This window comes from Symphodus melops (genome assembly GCF_947650265.1).
Source record: "Symphodus melops genome assembly, chromosome: 4".
NCBI lineage: Eukaryota > Metazoa > Chordata > Actinopteri > Labriformes > Labridae > Symphodus > Symphodus melops.
The window spans coordinates 15,870,042-15,891,455 of record NC_136694.1 but is presented as its reverse complement, the minus strand read 5'-3'; the positions used below and the strand labels follow the sequence as shown (position 1 = coordinate 15,891,455).

The window sequence follows — 21,414 nt, the reverse complement described above, 5'->3', positions numbered from 1 at the left end:
CAGACTCACTTGAGTGCCCTCAGGGTGGCCCCCTTTTTATCTCACCACGTCTCCTGTTCAGAACACATCGCTTTGACCATTGCACGTGTCTGTCAATATCTGATTCTGTTATTATTATATTTGATCAGTATTATTATTCAATAAGGCATCTTCATTACCATGTGTCACCAGAATGTCGACTTTGGAGAGTAAAGACTCACGCCTCAAGTGTCATGAAATATATATATATATATATATATATATATATATATATATATATATATGAATGTCTCTGTCTCTTTGAATGGCAATGTGTTTCAGGACTAAATATTAGTCTAACTGAGCCTCTTCTTTTCTTTCACAGGTCACTGCCTTAAAAAAAAGAAGAACTTCACTCTCCCAGAACTTCGAACATTGACATTCGCCTCAGACGTTGACACATTTCAAAAGGGTGATCATTACTGCAGCAGATATGAGTGAAGATAACCCGGCTGAGAATGTGGAAACTGCTCCTGCTGAGTCAAACGCCATTCCCAATGGAAAAGGTCACGAGCCAGGGGAAGAGATCACAGCATCCGCGAAAACACCTCCTGCATCAGATGCTGAAAAGTAAGTTTACTTCTTCTTAATACCGGACATGTTGATCTGTAAGGAACGTCTTTTTCATTCTTCTCACCTCACGGGTCTTGTTGTCTTCTATATAATTGTAATTGTTATCCTTATAATGAGCCTAATTTGTCATTTCAGTATTGCCAAGAAACAAACTTTTCAAAGTATTCTAATATTAAGATCAGTGTCTCGTTGTATCCCATCATGTGACACATGAATCCTGACAGTATAGTAAAGTCAGTGAGTCCCAGGTAAAAAAAAACCCCTCTAGAAATGAAAATGAAAAAAATACCAGTAAAAGAAATAGTTCATAAGATTGCTGTATATACACACACACACACATATATATATACATATATATATACACACACACACACACACACACATATATATATATATATATATATATATATATATACATATATATATACACACACACACACACACACACACACACACATATATATATATATATATACATATATATATACACACACACACACACACACATATATATATATATATATATATAGTGGATAAATACGAGATAAACACACAAATGTTCACCATCTTTCTGCTTTTTAACACATTTGTTAATTCATTAGCTTCAATAGAACAAAATTACCTATATTATTATGCAACACTACCAAGAAGTAATAATAATTCATTAAGACTAAAATGATCTTTTTCATCTACTACTGAATGCTAAAGGTCCCATATTATGCTCTTTTTGGGGTTCATGTATCTATTTTATGTGCTTACTAAAGTATGCTCACAATCGCTAATGTTTGAAGAAAGTGTCTGTCTTTTTTTTAATGTACTGCCACTCCATGCAGCCCGTCTCATCTGCCTGTATTTCTAACGCTCTGAATCCCCCATGATCAGGGTCCCCACATGTGCCAAGTATACTACATATAATATGGTTTGTAATAAAGCAAACTGTTTGTAAGTCTGTCTATATTTCATGGAGTTAAGAGTATTTTTGTTTAAGCTTATCACTTACCATGCTGGCTCAAGAGAACACCAAGTCCATGCTAATAGGTGGTATTGATTTAACTGCAAAGACTGTGTGTTCATTCATTTCTTTGGAAATGTGCCTCCTCCATGCACACTGATTGGGCTGTAATGTGCACTTCATAATGGAGTGGGCTTAAATGCCTAATTATCATGTCACTGGTTTTCTATCGATATAAATGTGTCTTCCTTCTCTGTAATGGATGTTTTAATTCAAACATCTCTCCAGGGTTAAGACAATCATTGATAGATGGTCACGTCACTGTATTATTTGCCTTGTTATATTATGACTGAGCGTGTTGTTTTTCCACTTTGTGCTCTCGTTGGGTGATGGATGGCATCTCTCTGCGCTGCTTGTAGGGAAACTATACCAAATAGTGCCCAGAATGCTAGGTATGTATGCTATAATGATAAACAGTTTCTCAGTTTCAGATATGTGACCTTGGTCGAAATTAGACGCCAAAATGATCCAAAAGCCTATTCTAGAGTTTGTCTCGTCCTATTTGTTTACATGGTACTTGTTATTCTAGCTCTTTAACATTTATTTTTTTGCATTAGTCCACACAGAACTGACAACACAGAAGCAAACCGCCCAGAGAGCCAGGAGTTCCTTTCAGGCGTTGATGACAAGAAGACGCCACAATTTACAGACGTGAGTTCAAACACAGCTTATTCTGAATTGTATCGTACATTACACTACTCTCTGGTACTGTTGGGTGAACAAAAAAATGTTTCTCCTCTGTTTTGCATCAATTCAGTTCGAAGGTAAAACCTCGTTTGGGATGTCTGTCTTCAACCTGGGCAATGCAATCATGGGGAGTGGAATCCTAGGACTGGCCTACGCCATGGCCAACACGGGGGTCGTCCTGTTTCTGTAAGTAATTCATATGCACCTACTACAACAACACTGGAGTGGCATTATGTTTAACATATTACGACTCACTGATGTGAACTAGCTTCAGGGATGTCTGTTAGGAAAATGGTGTTACAAGTCGCGTACAGATTACGTTTCCTCAACTCCGCCTTAACAAAGTTCTGCCGTCAATACTCCTTTGAACCAACACATTGCATCTGTAAACACATATTATAGGTATCTCAGTGTGTGAGTTCAAATTGCATTACGATGTTGAGAGCACACAGCAGGAGGTTCGACACACACACACACACACACATACTCAGGCATGGACACACACACACACAGCTCTGTCCTGCCTTGCTCCAACATCACACATCACCAGCACTTTCCCTCCATCACGCCTTGATCACTACCTCTGATGGCGGATCAGGGGTGGAATGACTCCGCCCCCACCACTCTGCCATTGTTTTTAACACATTGCACCCGAGGCTTTAGTATTCCCTCTTCAAATGGCAGTCTGAAAGTGCCAAAAGTCGACTGCGCCTTCCTGTTTGATCTTTTATATTATTTTATATTTTTTCAAGATTTTCTTTGCTACATCTGGAGCAAATGATCTCTATGCAAACTCTAAAGATCGCAGTGGGGAGCAGACCAGTGAAGCTAGTTGATGCTTTGTATTTCTCCGTGTGGAGGCGTGAAACACAGTTCCGCCTTGTTTTTGAAACTGACACGGTTTGTCTAAAAACAAAAAATGTCTTTGTATGGTCTCAAAATCTTGCTGAACGTTTATTCAAAGTATTCCCCTGACGTAGATAAAAAGTGATTTTGTTCAACCGCTGTTAAAAAGCAGGGGAGCAAGTGTTTTTTTTATCTTTAATGTCTGTTGATAATCTTCAAGCTATGACCATTTCAAACATTATAGAGACAATTTATTGCATTATTAAAGAGGAAGAAATGTTACATAAACTGACGTATATATACTGCATGTGTGCCTGTTTTTGTGATGGATTAACACACACCTGTGCCTCTAGTGAGTATCATAAGGCTGCACCCAGAACTTATTTTGAGCTCTATTACAGAGAGAAACAAGCACACCTCAGCTACATAGACAATACGAGGAGCATCCATTGGTGGTAGATTTATGGTCTTTCAAGGTGTTATAACAAAAATGTTGGATATACCCGTCCTTATCCTTTAAAGCTGTTAGACAATCGGAGAGCCAGGAAATATTTCAATATTTCACAGTGACTGTCCTATAACTGAAAGAATCATCCCCTAAGACTTCTTGTTCCTGAGTCTGCTGCCATCAGAGAGAACAGCTCTCGTGTGCTAAATATTACTCGTGTCATCATCTTAGCCATCGGGCATAATTTAAATTCTTGTTGGCTGGATTCTGCTTATAACACGATGAAGCTATGGGGTGAAATACCCCTCAGAATTAATGCTAATATAAAATGTAATTGACGCTCTGTCAAAAGCTTTACATGCTCATTGAAGTCGTACATGCATGTATATTTCCCAGTTCTCCACAAGCTTTTCATCCGAGCCTGGTCTGTTTTGTCGCATGCTTCTCAAAAGTAATCAGGGTGTTTGTAGGGTGCAATCTCAACCCGCTAACACTAGCAACGTCAGCCTCCTCAATTTCCCCTCCTCCTCTTTTTCTCGGGCTGTTCTGACACATCCTCCTGAGGGTGCTCGATTGTAAGGTGTCAGGTGCTGGAGGTGTCTGGTGCCGGGGATTTTCTTGTGAAAGATCAAACAGCACTGCCTCTGAGTATAAAAGCTTTCTTTGAAAATGAACGAAGCATAATGTCTTCATCAAAAGATCCCAGAATGAAATCACAATGCTGAGCTGGTATGAACGATCAACTAACGTTTTGCATGTTTTTATCTCTTGGCTTGTTTAAAGTGGATTTGTTACTTTGGTGGAAACATGTAATGACGTCTTCCCTTTGTGGGCTTCAGGCAGGAAACTCTACAGCAGGGATTTGAAAAACCAAATCACCACTCACCACAACAGCACTCAAGATTCAAATCAGTGCGGGAGAAATATATGGCTAGTTTGAATTTTAAACAGCTACCTTCACCCTCATATATATAATAAGAGGAAGTTGTTTTCTGAGGCTGTCAGGTCTGCATGTTTCCCCCTCTATAAAGCTCCTTAGTGGGAGCTGAGTTGTGTGACTGTTGGTTTTCAAGCTGTCTGGACTGCTTGAACCTAGTGTCACCCAACACCAGGGTCTTTGACACTTGGCGAGACAGGAGGCCAAATGAAGTGGAGCTGATTAGTCTACATTTTACTCTGATGAATGCACGCAATTGCATGCAAATTAATAATACGTGACTGACCACAACAAAGAGCGTGTAGACTGCCACTGTGAGAATATCTGCTGGATTTAGTTTCAAACAATAGTGTAACTAACAGGCAGGGTCAGTGTGGCATATTTGGCAAAGTTAAACAGGCATTGTTTCTGTATTCCACATTGGACTCCTCGGCTGCTGATTGCCTTGAACTAAATGTCATCTCTCTTTTTTTTTTTTTTGTTGGTAAAGCATGGTGTCATTATGAACCTAATGTCCTGTTCCTTAAGGGGGTCAGAAGAGCTGATAATGCAGGGGCCATGTTGTCTCAAACACAGAGAAATAAAGAAAGAGAAAATGAAAGCTAACAGCGTGAAATAAGAGCTGTTACTGCAACAGAAATGAGCTGCTGGATGACATCAGGGAAACTAACACGCTCACACAACCTGATTATCCCAATATGTGAAAACCTAGATATCAGTTCATGCCTTAAGCATCACAACAACATAATATCATCTGACCTATGGTGAGTCCCAGACCTGCTAGTTCAGGTTTTTGCGTTTAATATTTTCTAAAGAAATGTGTCATGTTTCTGTTTGGCTTACAGCCCCATGTGTTATATCAAACAGATTTTGTTGGCGGCTGTAAAGGCTCCAGCAGGTCAGTGCCCGGGAGCAGGTAAGAATGCAGCGAGGTGGAAAGCTGTTAGCAAAGCTACAACGACCCAAGTGTGCCAGTCTGTCTGTCTGTCTGTCTGTCAGGAGATCTGTTCTCCTACTGCCACTCGACTGACTGAATCCTCTACTGAAAGTCAACCCAGCATTCTTCCACAAGGTCTGAAAATGCCAAACGAAAAAGAAAGAGAGAGGAAAAAAACCCCCACTCCCTGGCCAACAGTTGATGTCAGGATGAAAGACGTGCTGTCTGGCTTTTCCTAAAAGCAGAAGGAATGGAGAGAGTGAGTGAGAGAGAGAACGTTACTGTCGCCAGCGGTAACAGCGACAAGGAAGAAAATAGAAAACGGTTGGAATGAGGTTGACGTGGTCAGGGTGAGTTAGTAGACCAGCGACTCATTCACAAAACTCCCTAATGCTTGGAATACTAACGAACATCACTGACATTTTTCATCTTACATACCCTTTCAGCTTCAAACACGCCCCATACCCCCCATGGGGGGGCGGCAGTAGGAACTTGGTTTCAGAACCGGAGGGTTGACAGTTGAAGTCCCGATGTGGACCAAAATATGGAAGTATGGAAGTTGGTCTGATATCTGAAGAAGTGCCAGACCATCCCTTGAGCACTGCTGTGGTGCCCTTGAGCAAGGCAGCCGCCGCACTCTGTCTGATGAAAGAATAAATAATGGTTATTCACAACTCTCCCCTCCAGTTTTCTTCAGAGGAATATTCAGTTGTCAAAGGAAATCATAAATTCCTCAGTATGCTTATTTGAGCAGCGTGGTCTTTCTCATGCAGCCATGCCAGCAGCCTCTAAAGAGGTCCGGCTCGGTTCGTCTCGGTACGGCGCCCATAGACTAATCCCGGGAAAGATTCCCAAATAACCAATCCGTGCCGTCCCACTTTTTGGGACCCTTGCGTTGGGGTCCCAAGAATGTGGAGCCGACCCGAAAAGTTGGAGCTAAACACTGCAGTTCGTTGATTGGTTAAAAGAATCGTCACTTCCCGTGTTACGTCGGCAAACAAAACTCTGCCGTGTTTAAACCATTGACTGTAATACACAGCTGATCGTTTACGTCTGTATTTCTCCTCGCGGCACACAGCCTTCTCTGAAACAAAGTTTGTTTCAGTGACAGTGGATGAATTGCTGGACGTCTCCAGCGTTGGCTTTGTTTGTGTCGCGTTTTTCTCCTTTGTTGACTTTATTAGTTAGCGGTTAGCTGTTAGCGGTTAGCTGCTATCATATGACGCTATTTACATAGCGGCTATTGTCCTCCGGCTTACACGCCGCCTACCAAAGAGGGCACGGTTGGCTGTGGAAACGCAAATGGGATCGGGCTCAATCGAACCAAACAGTACCAAACTGTACCGATCCGTACCAGACTGCTGTGTGGAAACGGGGCTTTAATGTACCACCATGTGTTTCGTGTGACTCTCAATCACCGCTCGTCTCACCTGCATTTATACAGCTAAACATCTGACTTTACCAAAAGTCCCTGGAAATGTAGAGTCCAGTGTAACATCCCCTGCTCCTATAGTTTAGTTTAGTTTAGATAGCTTGCAGTGCAAGTTAAGTCTAAGGTGAGAAATTCATGCTGAAAAGCTTTGAGTTGTTCCATGTCACCACTTCAGACAGAAGGACATTTCCTAAGATAACAGAAATGGTTGGATTTAAATCAGGATCGATACTCAGCCCTTTTCTGAAGCAGGTTTTTAACTCTTTATGTTAATTAGATACAATACAGCATTCTCACTAAAACATGAGCCAAACATTAGCCCCTCATTAAGTCGATGATTGCAAACATTTTGTCAAAACCATGAAGTCCCTGTAGACTATATATCTTTAACAGTAAATGAATCATGTTTGAGTGTTGCACGTTATGGTAAACTGATTTAGTTCATTTTCAGGAAGATTATCAATATGATCCAACATTGATCATCTAAGGAATATTAGGATGGTTATAAGGCTTTGCCATTCTAGAACATAGTGGAATTAATTTTTAGAGTGGATAACAATTGTTCAAGGAGCCAAATGGAGCAAGCCAAAGATAAGAAAGAAAAGATAAGAACTTGTTTCACAAAGAGAACATGAGTCAACAGAGAGAAAATGATTGCAGTCCTCTCTGAGGCACTTTTACATAAACCGTTGTGGTGACTGAAGTGGGTTATTCCAGCCTGGAGGAACAAAGACAAGAAGATTAATGTGTTTAAAGGATTTTCCTCATTCTGTCAATCTCAGCAGTGCAAATGAAACCATTTCTCTTGGAGTTGTCCATCTGTTGTGCGTGTGAGAACTTAGTGTGGCAGAGGGTAAGGGCGCTGACAGGCCAGCATGCTTAGCTCGGCATGAGTAACAATTAAAAGGGTAAAGAAGAACCCCAGGGACTCTGTTCTTTTCCATCACCATCTGTGGACTGGTATGCTGACAATGTATGGCTGTACTGCAGCTGTATCAATAATGTGCAGGGTGATATACTGTGTAAAAATGTATGCCTTGGGTAAAATCAATATTTCACTGTTTTTTTTTCCTGGTAGAAGAAGTAATAATGTTTATACCTGTCTTTGTGTTTCAGGGTACTTCTAACAGTGGTGGCAGTCCTCTCCTCATATTCCATCCATTTACTGCTGAAGTTATCTGGTATTGTAGGTATGTATGTGACTGTCAATGTGCATGAACATAAATAGTTCAAAGCAAAAGAGAAGTTCTGTTCAATTGGATTGTAAAAGCCTTCTAAGTACTTTCATGTCCTTTTTTTATTTTACCCCCCAATCTTCAATCCAAAAAAGTAAAAATGGGTTTGCTACAGAAACAAGTACACACAGAATATAAACACAACAAACAAGTAAGAAACAAGTAGACCTGGATAATTACAAATGTAGATAAATACCCATATACAAATCAGTGTCAGAATTCACTCCAGTCAATGCACTGAGCTGAGACCATTAGCAAAAATAATCAGCAGATTTCAACTGGAATCAGCATCAGTGTGATGCTAGAAAACGTTATGTTATAAAGAGCTTGCAAAATGTCAGTAATAATCATCCTTTTGCCAATATTATAGAAAATGATCCTCATGAAACAAATTAAAAACACAGTAAGCAGTGCTTCCTGGACTCAGAAAAAAATAAAGTCTGAGGTTCTCTTGGGATACTTAGAGTTATGGAAAACAAGAAAAACTCTGTTCTCTCTTTTAGAATAATTTCAATTCCTTTATTTTCATAGCATTGTTATGTAGCCCTTTCAAAAGGTTTATAATTGCACTAGAATCATACAGGTATTTTGTTTATTACCAATCCTTCAGTGGAGGTACCACAGTAGGTAACAAAAAGGAAACAATAGTACCAGAACGTCACTGAAAACATGGCCAGTTAGTGGCCTACTTGTTGCCTGTAGTCATGGCAAAAAGGGTGTGATAAAGGGTAAAGGCTGTGAACCTCCCAATAGTTTGTGAACTTCTACACAAGGAGACTTTCATTCTCTGGATAATCCTGCACCTTGTTGAAAAGGTTTCCACTTTGTCTCAGGTATTCGTGCATATGAGCAGCTGGGCCAAAGGGCCTTTGGGACACCGGGGAAGATGGCGGCGGGTATAGCCATCACACTGCAGAACATTGGAGGTGAGGTCACACACACACACACACACACACACACACACACACACACACACACACACACACACACACACACACTTTTAAGAAAGGTCTTTGGGTTCTGGGTTAACACACCATGAATTGTTGCTGGGGATTAACATGTGCGTGCCTTCATTGTTTAACTGCTCCTAAGCTTCTTTGTAGTTTCACTACAGTTTCACGAAAAAGAAATGAAGAAACTTTTTCCTTTGCCTGTATCAAGCCTGAAAAGTTTGTGTCTTGTTAAGTCACTTTTGAGTAACAGATATATTGAAGCTACAATGACATGGGGTCAGATTTCTCCTTTTTTGTGTCTTGTTACACTGACTCATCAGAGTGTTTCTGTGTCCACAGCCATGTCCAGCTACCTGTACATAGTCAAGTATGAGTTCCCCTTGGTCATCCAGGCCTTTCTGAGGGTCGACAAACCTGCAGGGTGAGTGATCACTGTGTGAGAAAAAGAGTTGTACATCCCAGTGGCTACAGGCGGGATCTTCAGAGAGGGCACACTGAATTTTAATTAACGCAATAAGATGAAAAGACTGCAAATTAGGATTAGTGACAAAAAAAGTTATAGGTATCAAAACATCAGGAGTATCAAAGCCTGTGGTCCAGATTGTGTTCTGAATATGATTGTGAAACACCTTTTGTTGTTGGCGTGATGTGTTCCACCGCCATTACAGAGTCGTACACCTAAGAACGACACGCCGTTATTTTCCAAATAAGGAGCACACTTTAACCTCCATGTAAGAGTTGTGTGCGCCTGTGGCGGTTGGCTGGCCGGCAGCTGCTCTGGATGTACGGAGCAGCTAGCGTGAGAACAGCTGTGATAGTGACCCTGGAGGAGGAGAGCAGCACGGCCACACATCCAAACACAGCGAGACTCCACGGCTGCAAACGTAAACCATGGGATAACATTGGCCAGCGCAGGTGGCTTCAGAGACAAACAACACTTTGATTCTGAGTGCGCTGTTACCCTTTTACACCTTAACCCTTCCCCCAGTAAGACAGTCTCTTTCCCTGCTTTTTTTCTTTTCAGACAAGTGTGTGTGCCATGTGCATGATTGACACAAATGTAGCTCCAGTAACACAACTCAGTATCCACTTTAATAAGCTTATATGCATTCTATATAGAGTCTACAGTTTATAGAGTTGATGTACTTGACAGCATGCCCACATTGATTTCTGGTGTCAGCTCTATTTTGTCAGTGTAGCAGGGCTCACTGCTGTTGGCCATGGTCAGCAGTCACTGTTAATTGCAAATGACAGACGAGATTGTCCCAGTGGCCTTTCATCCTGTCAGAGGGTGGGTGTTTATTTTGATCAACTGTACAGAGGAGGGAAAATATAACAGACACCTTTCTATCACATCTAAAAGAGAGTCTGCAAGAAATACTACTTTAACATACATTTAATTAATTGACAGCTTATAATTGAAGCTTATGATTGAAGGTCCTCGAAACACCGAGGACCAAGCTCCGCACCATGAGCGATAGGGCTTTTTCTGCTGCCGCCCCAAGAATGTGGAGCGCTCTCCCTGAGCACCTGAAGGCCCCACAGGCTACAGCTGCTTTTAAAAAAGCCTTTTTAGAAAAGCCTTTCTGTTACTTTTTTGCTTTTTATGTTTTTTGTGTTTTTAACTACCCTTTTATCCTTTTAAACTCTGTAGCACTTTGAGATTTTAAAAATGTAAAGTGCTTTACAAATAAAATGTATTATTATTATTATGAAGGTTAAAATGAATCACTTTATACAGAGTTCAGATTTTCACTTCATCATTGGATCAGTGTTTCTGTATTTTATTGATGAAGAATTATCTGAAATATCTGTTTTCATTGAAGTCATAAGAAGTAATCTAAAGTCAGACAAGACATAATCAATAGAAAATCATAACATATATAGTAATTCCATTTGTAGAGTCAACAGTGCAGCTCTTTATTAACGGGAGGGACTCAGAAGAAGCTGAGGCTTGTCCATGTTTGTTTTTCCAATTGTCTTCTCGTTCACTGTTGTAAAAAATAACATATTTCCAACGCACCGTGACGGAACTCCTCTGACGCATTTTTGACTGGCGATGTGCGTTTGTTATAACTCCCCTGACTCTCGTCTGCCTACACACAAATTCATGTGTTGTGGTCATGTAACGTCAACCACACAACATATGAGAGATTTGCTAATGAAGTTCATTGATTCCGAATTTTGTAAATAAAGACAAAAAAAACACTATGTTTGTGTTTGAGCGCATTAATGTGTTGGAGAGATATTGTGTCCCTAGTCCAGATGGCTGGAGGGCAGGATGACAACGGGATAGATGAGTTCTTTTTGTGTGTGTGTGTGTGTGTGTGTGTGTGTGTGTGTGTGTGTGTGTGTGTGTGTGTGTGTGTGTGTGTGTGTGTGTGTGTGTGTGTGTTTGTGAGTAGCCAGCAGATGTTGCATCTCTGCAGCGTCTCCCACCTGACAGAGGGCAAGAATTTAATCGCCCCCAGTGTGTTGATCTAAAAATAGCTTAATGAGATTTGTTTCGTATGCATAGATGTGCAAGAGACATGTGCGGTGTTGTTTCAGTGGAGTGTGTTTGTCAAACATTTTGCCATAATCCTCATGATTCAGTGTTTGTAGTTTGGCAGTGGAGTGTTACTACTCAACATTGGCACCATGTTTGTCTTCACGTTGTTGTTCCTCCTCCCACATGAGTTTCCCCCTGTGTGCTCTAGTTTACACCAGCAGTCCAATCACATTAGGTTGATTGGTAACTTTAGTTTACCTGTAGGTGTGAATGTGAAAGTGTCCTGTGATTGGCTGGTGACCTGCCAGTGTGCACCCAGTCTCATGCTGGGAAGTTCTATTAATAGCGCAGTATTTATAATGATGATAATGATGCATAGTGCAGTGGTTCTCAACCGCTTTAGCCTCAGGACTCATCAACAGCTCCTTAATAAGAAATCACGACCCACATTTTTCAAGCAGTGAAATGAGTTATATTAAAAAAATGGTGCAATTTGGATCCTCAGACTGTCCAAACAAATGACAGAATAACGAGACAAAGCAAACCCACTGGAAACGACTTCTTGACTCACTTTAGGGTCCCGACCCGCCAGTTGAGAACCACTGGCATAGTGTATGTGAGCAATGTGGGCTCTGATGCAAAACAACGAGATTAGGATTAAATCAGACCGTCAGTTTTTCTTTTGGTGTATTTATTTTTTTTGACAAAAACATGTATGCATGGATGGTTATTTCCTGTATATAATTCTTGGATTCTTTCATTAAATGTGAGTATCCTTCAGTAAGAGTCTGCTTGCCTGGGATGTACTGTAGTTCTGTTATCTAATAGGTCGTTCATATCCTGCAGAGTGTTGTGATAAGGCACCAAAAAAATATTTTTAAGGTTTAAAAATGTGTGTTTGACTTAGTGATTAATCTTTTCATCATTCGTTCAATTAAAGTTGATCTCAGTTCAGTGTTTCTAAATGGAAAATGTGCCCTCGGAAATACAACAAACATGGAGGGAGTGAACAACTTCCACTCTCGATATTTGATATATTATAGATAGATAGTTTGATTTTTTTTGTTTTTCGCTGTCATTGGAACTACTCTGCGAGGTCTCTGAAGCGTAGACCCTGAGTCAGTACGTTTGCTATTCCCACCAGGTAAGCCTCATGGAGTGCTCCTCATTTTGTAGCTGTTTCTTCTCAATCAATACCTGACACGGTGCAAACGCGTCGCACAATTGAGATGGAGAGGTGTGGTTGAGCGGAGTAATTTCAAATCAATACATTTAATTCTCTGTGTCCTTCTGCTTCTCTGCAGTGAATGGTTTCTGAATGGGAACTACCTCGTGATCATAGTATCTGTTGCAGTCATACTCCCCCTGGCTCTTATGAAACAGCTAGGTAAGTAATGTGATACAATAACATTCTTACAGGAGGAAATCTGTCTTTGTGTTTCTGGGTTCACTTCATACATCCTGTGTTGTTGTGTTGTGTTGTGTTGTGTTTTGCCTCAGCCAGTCAAAATTGTTATGAGTCACTTCAGCTGAAAATGAGTGCTTTGGCTGCATTTCGCTAAAATGTTAAGATATTAATAATTGTCGCAAAAGTGAAGAAGAGTCATAAAGTCAGTCAAATGAATCAGTGTCTTACTATATTAACTTGACATTTTCCAATGTAAGCTTACAGGTGAGGTGACAATACACCTCCTAGTCTACTGAATTAAACTGCATAAAGTACTCCTCAGCCACATTTTGCATCTGAAGACAACAAGACATGTTTTCTCTCTTCTTCTAAAAGTAAAGTACAGCCCTTGGTATCTCTTTAACCCAGGTCATAACACGTTTAGGTATTTGGTCATTAATCCATGAATGTTGTTGATACATTTCGGTATCTTGTCTGATTTCTGTGGGGATTTCCTCTGATTGGCTGCTTAGTTTTACGAAGATTACTGCAGTCCCTTTGACTTGATCAAGGACATTTCATAAAGAGAGAAATATTTGCAACAACAGAGGCTTGAACTTTTGTGTCTGTGTGACCAAATGCCCCTAAATAACCTGCCAATTGTGATGGCCTATACCTGTCCTTTGCTCCCAAACTCATTGTGTTGCCATGTCTGGAATTGGTCAGAATACAGCGTCAGTGAAAAGACATCTCCTTACTTGAAAATGACAAAGTGGGGGGTTTTTTTATAGCTTTTTTAGCACTAGGACATTTCCAGTGTTTTCTTAAAGTTTACTGGAGTGTCGGTCTGAATCACAGTGCTTCAGAAAAGAAACTCTGTGAAACCTGACAGATGGAAAGAAGAAAGAAACCGGGAAAGCCAGTCTGAAAGTTAGAAAAGGAGGCCGATTGGCTGATCTCTTGTGAGAGTTCAGCCTCCTGCTGAGACATCAAAGACAAGTTCCCCAAAGAACGTACAGCAGGAGAAAAAGCTGCTCTCACTATGTCACGAGAGATTAGTCGATTGAGTTGAGCAGTGCAGGCAGATATTATACAAAGCTTAACGTTTTCTTCTTAACGTTATAATATGACGAGATATGTAATATGAGTCATATACTGAAGAGAAATGTTAATGTAATGTTTGTCTTTTAGGATACCTGGGATACACCAGTGGCTTCTCCCTGAGCTGCATGGTTTTCTTCCTCATTTCGGTATGTTCTCTTGTTTTTAGAAACCTGTGTTAGCTCCACTTTATTCTCCTACTTTTTGTTTCTTGTCTGAATATATATATCAAGCAGAATATTTAAATGCTCAGTCTGGAATTAGTTTTTTTTCCCACCTTCCCTTCATCTCTTTAGTATTCCCTTCTCTCTCCACTCAATGCCATAGACTAATGTTTGCACGCTGCGGTTCCAGACAGTGCTGGTTCTCTGTCTTTCTCTGACCTAGTTTTGGCTGTGTGAGCTTTAATCCACACATTGCTCTCTCTCTCTCTCTCTCTCTCTCTCTCTCTCTCTCTCTCTCTCTCTCTCTCTCTCTCTCTCTCTCTCTCTCTCTCTCTTACTCTGCCCTCACAGTACCATATTCTCTGCATTTCTGCATGCTAAGTGTTTCCCACAGCCTTTGTTTCTGCTTAACGCCTCTCTTCTGCACTGTACAGGTCATCTACAAGAAGTTCAATACCCCTTGTCCATTTGTGGACTTTGCATTTAATAGCACTGCCAGTGTGCTGAATGTCAGTGTTACAGATCGTGGAGGGGAGACTGATCCTGCCTGTATTCCTAAAATGGCCAACCTCAACTCACAAGTAGGTTTATGCATGTCACTCAGTCTGCACATCCACCACCACTGCAACAAGCACTGACACACAGCCAGTTATGTCATAGTCATCTTCAGCATGTGATTGCCAGAGACAGTTCACACTCTAAGCATGGAATTGCACTTGGTCTGAAGCACTCGGTTGCACCCAAAAGATGAGCCAGTTAATAAAAGAAAACATTTGTAATTAGTGTAAAGTTCAGAGGCGGACCATGACCCTGAGCTGTAGCTCAAGTCAGCAGAAAAATATGCAATATGCATTATGCATTCTGTAACATCGAGTTTTCCCTTTGTCGGCTAAGGAGAAGGCGATGATTGAAATGGGAAAAACCTGACATCGCTATAAGAACCTTTAATTTTACACAGTAATTACTGTGACAAGAGAAGACACAACTCGTTTAAAGCTCGCTGCTCTAATGGTTTTGATTCTACCGATAAATGTAGTTATGTAAAGTTACACCACAGCATTAACAAATACTGACAAGTTGTACCAGATTTTGTAAAGAATCCATCAGTCTTCATTAGCTGCCCCTAAAGATGTTTGACACTTTTTAGCCAGGGTAGTAAGATGGATGCCTGCTGCCTAGCAGCTTATATGTAAGGCATTCTTAAAAGAAGCTAAAGCTGGACCATAGCCAGGCTAAGTTCATCACAGGGAAACAATTAGCTCTCTGTGATGTGTCAGAGGGAGTAATGGCCAGTTAAGCGCGAGGTTGGTGGTAAAACGTCTGGGATGGCGCTGCTGTATCTATGGTGACCTGTTGGGGTTCATTTTCAGACGGCCTACACCATCCCCATCCTGGCGTTCGCCTTTGTGTGCCACCCTGAGGTCTTGCCCATCTACACAGAGCTCCGCAAGTATGTTCTTACGATGGAGAGTGTCCAACTTTTGGTGAAGAAAACCAGCTACATGACAACAAGGACAGCTACTACATGTTTGATTTGTGCTTAGCTGATCATAACCTGGCCACATATGCACTGCTTTCACTTTATTTTGAAATGAGTTGGCACTGCTTGAATGATGTAGCATGTTGTAAGTTAAAATGTGTCATCCTGCTGTTGCTTGTTTTCCCCAAAATGACTTTGAATGTGCTATTGAAACGTTGTGGCACATCACTGTGCCAAGTGTAGCCTCACAGCTAGAGTCACTGGGCTACATGATTTATATTTGGGCATAAAGAGTCGTTATAAAAAAATTGACTCCCAGATGTTATTTGTGTCTGTGTGTGTGTGTGTCTGTGTGTGTTTGTTTGGTGTGTCCTGTCATCACATGGCAATATCTTCTGATTTCAGTCCCACCAAGAAAAAGATGCAGCATGTGGCCAACATCTCCATTGCAGTCATGTACAGCATGTACTTCTTGGCTGCCCTTTTTGGATACCTAACTTTCTATGGTGAGGCCTGGTCCTCCTCATATTGCTCAATATCTCTCTCTCTCTCTCTCTCTCTCTCTCTCTCTCTCTCTCTCTCTCTCTATCTATCTATCTGATCCAATCGTTGCTACAATGCCTAGTTTTGCTTCTTTGTTTCTTATTCATGCTTATAATGGGTTAATCGTAGCAATGTCACTTGTTTGTTTTCTGTTAGCACTTTATGAAGTCACAATAATCCCACAGACTGATTAGCATCGTGACACATGGGCCCCCTCTAGTGGTCGTATTGAAGATGTCACAAACACCATTTATGTAATATCTTTCATTGAGAAGTTAATGAGGTTTTATAATATAAAGCCTAAGATAACAAAGTCATATTGGCCAAATAACAAACTAATTATTTTGTAATTATGAAAAAAAACGATGATTTCTGTATCTTTTTCATTACCTTTTGTTAAATATTGAACTTGTATTGTATTTATATTCCTGGTACTAACGCTGTTTTCTCAGCTTTTTGGGGTAGGTGTGTACTTTGCTTACCGTTCTTCGACCTACTCGATGTTTCTCTCTTTTCATCTCTTTTCAGGTGAAGTGGAAGCAGAGCTGCTTCACACTTACAGCCGCATTGACCCGTATGACAGTTTGATTCTGTGTGTGCGTGTGGCTGTGCTCACTGCTGTCACACTCACTGTACCCATTGTGCTTTTCCCCGTGAGTAAAAGTTTAAAACCTGAAGTTTAAACTTTGACTGAACAATTGTAATGCACTTTTTATTTCTTTTAAAACACAAGGACACAATCGTAAATGTTTTTTTTTTCTGTGATTAGGTTCGGAGGGCGATCCAGCAGATGGTGTTTCCCAACAAGACTTTCAATTGGCCCCGTCACATCGCCATCGCCATCGTTCTGCTCACGTTTATTAACCTGCTGGTCATCTTTGCCCCTGACATCCTGGGCATCTTTGGGATCATTGGTAGGTTAGGTCACCCCTGGTGACCACAACTGATGAGTTTGATTCATGTTATGCCCATAATGCGCCCAATCAAGTGACATAATCAAACCTCTTTGCTCTCTGTGCCTGGCTTTGCGCCCAGATTGTTCGCCATGTTAACAGGCAAAATGTAGACATGCACGCCCCAAATCACTGTGTGTCTCCTGCTTTGGACAGTTTGTTTTGTTGCCTGTCTTTTGTATATCTGCTAAAGGATAAAAGCTAGTACAGCCAACAGTCCTTACAAAATGATCCCGTTGATTATTTTTGGGCAAAACTAAAGTGTGTTAGCTAAAACCTGCCGTCACTGTAATCAAAGCAGCCGAGGTCACAAGTTAGACATCGGTCAGGAAGAAAATTAAAAATTACTTAACAGGATCCAGACATGATGAAAGATTTGTGACATATGGCAGAATATGTGAAAGAAAGTCATGATACAGAAAAATAAACACTCCGTCATGTCATTGTATGAGTCGGTGTAGTAAAAAGAAAGACTGAGTTTCCTCCCGTTTCTGCTTAATTCATAATAACCGCTAAATTACGTTGGCTGCAGCACTTTATGAAAATCGATGCACTTTAAATATATGGAGCTTTTCATTCTTAAATCATGTTGTGTTTTCTGTCTGCTCTCCAGGTGCCACATCTGCCCCTTGTCTCATCTTCATTTTCCCTGCAGTCTTCTATCTCCGTATTGTACCTGAAGAAGAGGAGCCTCTGCGCTCATTCCCCAAAATCACGGTGAGCACCTCTTTAGAAAAAAACAAGAATCTCCTAATCTTGTCTATGTGGAGCAAACTTGTTATCAAATTGTTTTTAAATAGTGATATCTGACCTTCAAAAAAACCTAGATTAAAACAGATTTGTTGGGATTCTTACCCTGATAGATCTACACAAAGAAAAATAATTCACATAGTAAACATTTGACTAAAAAAGTTACTGGTTGATGTGACACTGAGAAGAAAGAATTTTCTATCTTTCAACTGTTCTCTGTAACTCTCGTGAACTCTCTCTTGTCTCCTCCAGGCTGCCTGTTTTGCTGCGATTGGCTTCCTGTTTATGATCATGAGTCTCAGCTTTATCATCATCGACTGGACATCGGGCACCAGCAAAGCCAGCAGTGGTCACTAAGCACCACCTTCCATTCATTATTGGCTTTTATATTGTAGTTTCAGATCTGTGTTGTTATGTTACAGTTTTTATTCTTGTATAATGTTTTGTGTTGGAGATGTCCATTCCATTTCCATGGGGAACTATTGGCCGCAGAGGAGAAGTGTAGAATTTAGGATGGCTCTCTATTTCTTTGCAAAAGCCTGCCAAAACAGCGACTGCAGATCAGGGCCAGTAGACGTTTTTATTTGGAAAGCTGAAAGTTATTATGCAAAAGAGGCCAGGCGCATAAAGTGACACGCTGATGTTCAGAGCCTGTGCCTTGTGAAATGGATGAAAAAGTAAAACAGAAAAGCAACAATTGAAAAAGCTGCTGCCTTTAAATCAGAGGCACCTCACTCTCACCTGCTCAATGATAGAAATTTATTGAATCATAGATGATAATTTTATGATTATATTATCATTATTCTAAGTTATTTCAATATCTACATCCTGCATATGCAGAGGAATGTGATGGCACAAGTTATCGCACAGGAAAACAGAAAAGTTAAAGGAGTAGTTTGACATGTTTGTATAGGGGACAGGTGAGAAGATTGATACCACTTTAGTCTGTACAGTAAATGTAAGGGTACAGCGTGGAGTTGGTGAGCATTTTGTTTTTGTCTTAAAAGACGGAAATGTTGGACTACTCCTTTAAGGTATGCAGCCTTTAGCTTCTATTCCACTGAATTGTGTTGCTGCTGTGAGGAGTGACATTGTCACCTCGGAGAGAGCGACGGTGAAAACCACAGGCTGTATGTGGTTTAGTGTTGTAAGCACATTTAGAGTAACATTCCTACACAATATGACCTAGATGTATATTTTATTATTATTCAATACCATATGACGACCTCAGAAGATGCAGCATGGACTGATAAAGGTCTTTCTGAGGCGATGAATATGAGAGAGGCAGGAACTTTGTTTAAATAGTTCTTGGATGTCCAGATAAATACACACAAGCTTATATTATTCTGTTTTTTATTCACTGTGCAAAGGACAGTGATCAATGGTACTTAAGACCTCAGTAGTTAGGCTGGACTGATTAAAGTGATAAATGAGAAAGTTGCTGCTTAGTGTTCATCATCGTCAGTGATTTTTGCCTGAAAGATTTGATTTGTTGTTTCTGAACATTAACTGTAAGTAATCAGAGATAACCAAAAACTTGTTTTTTAAAAACACACAGGGTCACTTCATTAAATGGTTAGAAACAGTTTGATGTCTATAAATATTTCTAGCACAAGTTTGATCCCTCTCAGAAACAACAGACATGGGATTACTGTATTCTTTAACAACCTTGAAAAGTTTGTGGTTAGCAATAGCACTTTGATAAGCACAATTTCTTGTCGCCTGTAATACATTGAAATATAAACAAATGATTTGTGAAAAATCCATGTATCTCATATATGTGATTTAAGGGGAAGGCCCTTTTTATAACAAGGAAGACAGTGTGGAGTAATGGAAGAGTCTAATGTAGGTTATGAGAAATGACCAATGTATTGTTGGTAACATACGGATGTCTTCTCAAATACTACTTGAATTAATGTCCGGTAGCTTTTCTGTGAACGTCCCTGATCATTCATTTACTCCTCTGGTCCATTCTGTAGATAAACAACACACTAATCCCTTGGATGTACTGTTGGAGGTTTTTATGTGTGTGTGTGTGTGTGTGTGTTGTTTAACAAAAAATAAACATGGCTCAAATCTATTTAAACTAAAGTACATATATGAATATATATATATTGGTGTGTGCACACACATTGTGTTGTAATACATGGACCTCAACTTTATTCAGAAGTAAGATTTGAGTATTTGACTCCAACCATTAATAGATTAACAACCGTTTTAAACTTCATGTTTAATTATTATTATTTTATTTTTTTTGTGGAACATCAGTTGAATCTCATTTAGTGACGGAAGGCAGTGATAAATGTTTTTTGTTTTACTCCTCTCTTAAAGTCAGTGGTGTGTGTTGTTTGGTTCACTACTGACTTTCATGCTGCTTCTCGGCAGAAAGTAACTTACTATGTTGGAGTTATCAGTGAACTGTTTACTTGCCTACATTTCATTATTTTTCAAATGATAAACTCTGATACGCCTGACTACGGTGTGTAATGCAGTGTTGTCCTGTCAAGTTGTTACAAAACAAGCCGCCTCTCTGTCATATGGATATTACGTTGTGTGACTTGTCTGTATGCAGACAGAATAATCTGAATCAGCCACTCAGTGTTTGAAGTTGTATCAAGGTTAAATGCAACATATATATCCTTAACTTCCTCTTGTATGTATGATGATCCCATTTGGTAAATGAAATTACATAGTCTTGTGTTTTTAATGGTTTAAAACACACAACACACAAAAAAACGTTTAAAAAATGCAATGAATGAAGTGAAGATATACGCTGATAGTGGCTGAAGATGATCTGTGATGACCTCTATTTCAATCTAACTGTTGTTGGTCTCCCTCTCATGTGATTTATTGAAATGTGTATGATTGAATCGTAACATATTAAATATTTACATCGGCCAGCATTTATAAATAATGTATATAAATGTATACCCTTTATATTCTATATGCATATCTAGTTTGTACAATGTAAATAGAAATTAAAGTTTTAGCCCAATTAAAAATTCAATGTAATCATTTTCAAAGTGCTTTTAAACCTTTTTGTCATTCTATTCATGTCTATTTTCTTGTATCTCTATATATTTTAATATGTTGCTGGCAGTTATTGTACTGTAAACAATGTTGCAATAAAGATAATGAGGTAACAAAACCGTGGGTCTTCTTTTTAGATTTGAGGATCAGGAAAAAAAATCAATTGTGTAAAATAATTACATTGAATTAACAGAATAAGCTGTTAGAGTTTCGAGTGTATGATATACTGTATGTGTGTGTATGTATGTATATATATATATATATATATTTATATATATACACACACATACAGTATATCATATATATACATACACATACAGTATATCATATATACAGTATATATATATATATATTTATATATATACACACACATACAGTATATCATATATATACATACACATACAGTATATCATATATACAGTATATATATATATACA

At 39.7% G+C, this 21,414-nt stretch overlaps 1 protein-coding gene across 2 annotated transcripts in view; it reads left to right on the top strand.

The window, feature by feature from the left end:
* LOC306822040 (sodium-coupled neutral amino acid transporter 3-like) overlaps positions 1–21,095 on the top strand; it is a 39,162-nt gene extending 18,067 nt beyond the window's left edge. The window contains exons 2-17 of one of the 2 annotated variants that reach the window (XM_079340760.1): positions 344–588; positions 1,963–1,995; positions 2,161–2,254; positions 2,361–2,476; positions 8,007–8,080; positions 8,959–9,051; positions 9,418–9,499; positions 12,874–12,956; positions 14,148–14,206; positions 14,656–14,802; positions 15,592–15,671; positions 16,107–16,207; positions 16,773–16,897; positions 17,014–17,158; positions 17,811–17,914; positions 18,200–21,095. In XM_079340760.1, the coding sequence (XP_079196886.1) occupies positions 452–588; positions 1,963–1,995; positions 2,161–2,254; positions 2,361–2,476; positions 8,007–8,080; positions 8,959–9,051; positions 9,418–9,499; positions 12,874–12,956; positions 14,148–14,206; positions 14,656–14,802; positions 15,592–15,671; positions 16,107–16,207; positions 16,773–16,897; positions 17,014–17,158; positions 17,811–17,914; positions 18,200–18,304 (1,578 nt within the window). In that variant the 5' untranslated portion in view covers positions 344–451 and the 3' untranslated portion in view covers positions 18,305–21,095. The remainder of the gene's footprint in view (positions 1–343; positions 589–1,962; positions 1,996–2,160; positions 2,255–2,360; positions 2,477–8,006; positions 8,081–8,958; positions 9,052–9,417; positions 9,500–12,873; positions 12,957–14,147; positions 14,207–14,655; positions 14,803–15,591; positions 15,672–16,106; positions 16,208–16,772; positions 16,898–17,013; positions 17,159–17,810; positions 17,915–18,199) is intronic. The other variant, XM_079340761.1, reaches the window with a different exon arrangement.
* Positions 21,096–21,414: the final 319 nt, after the last annotated feature.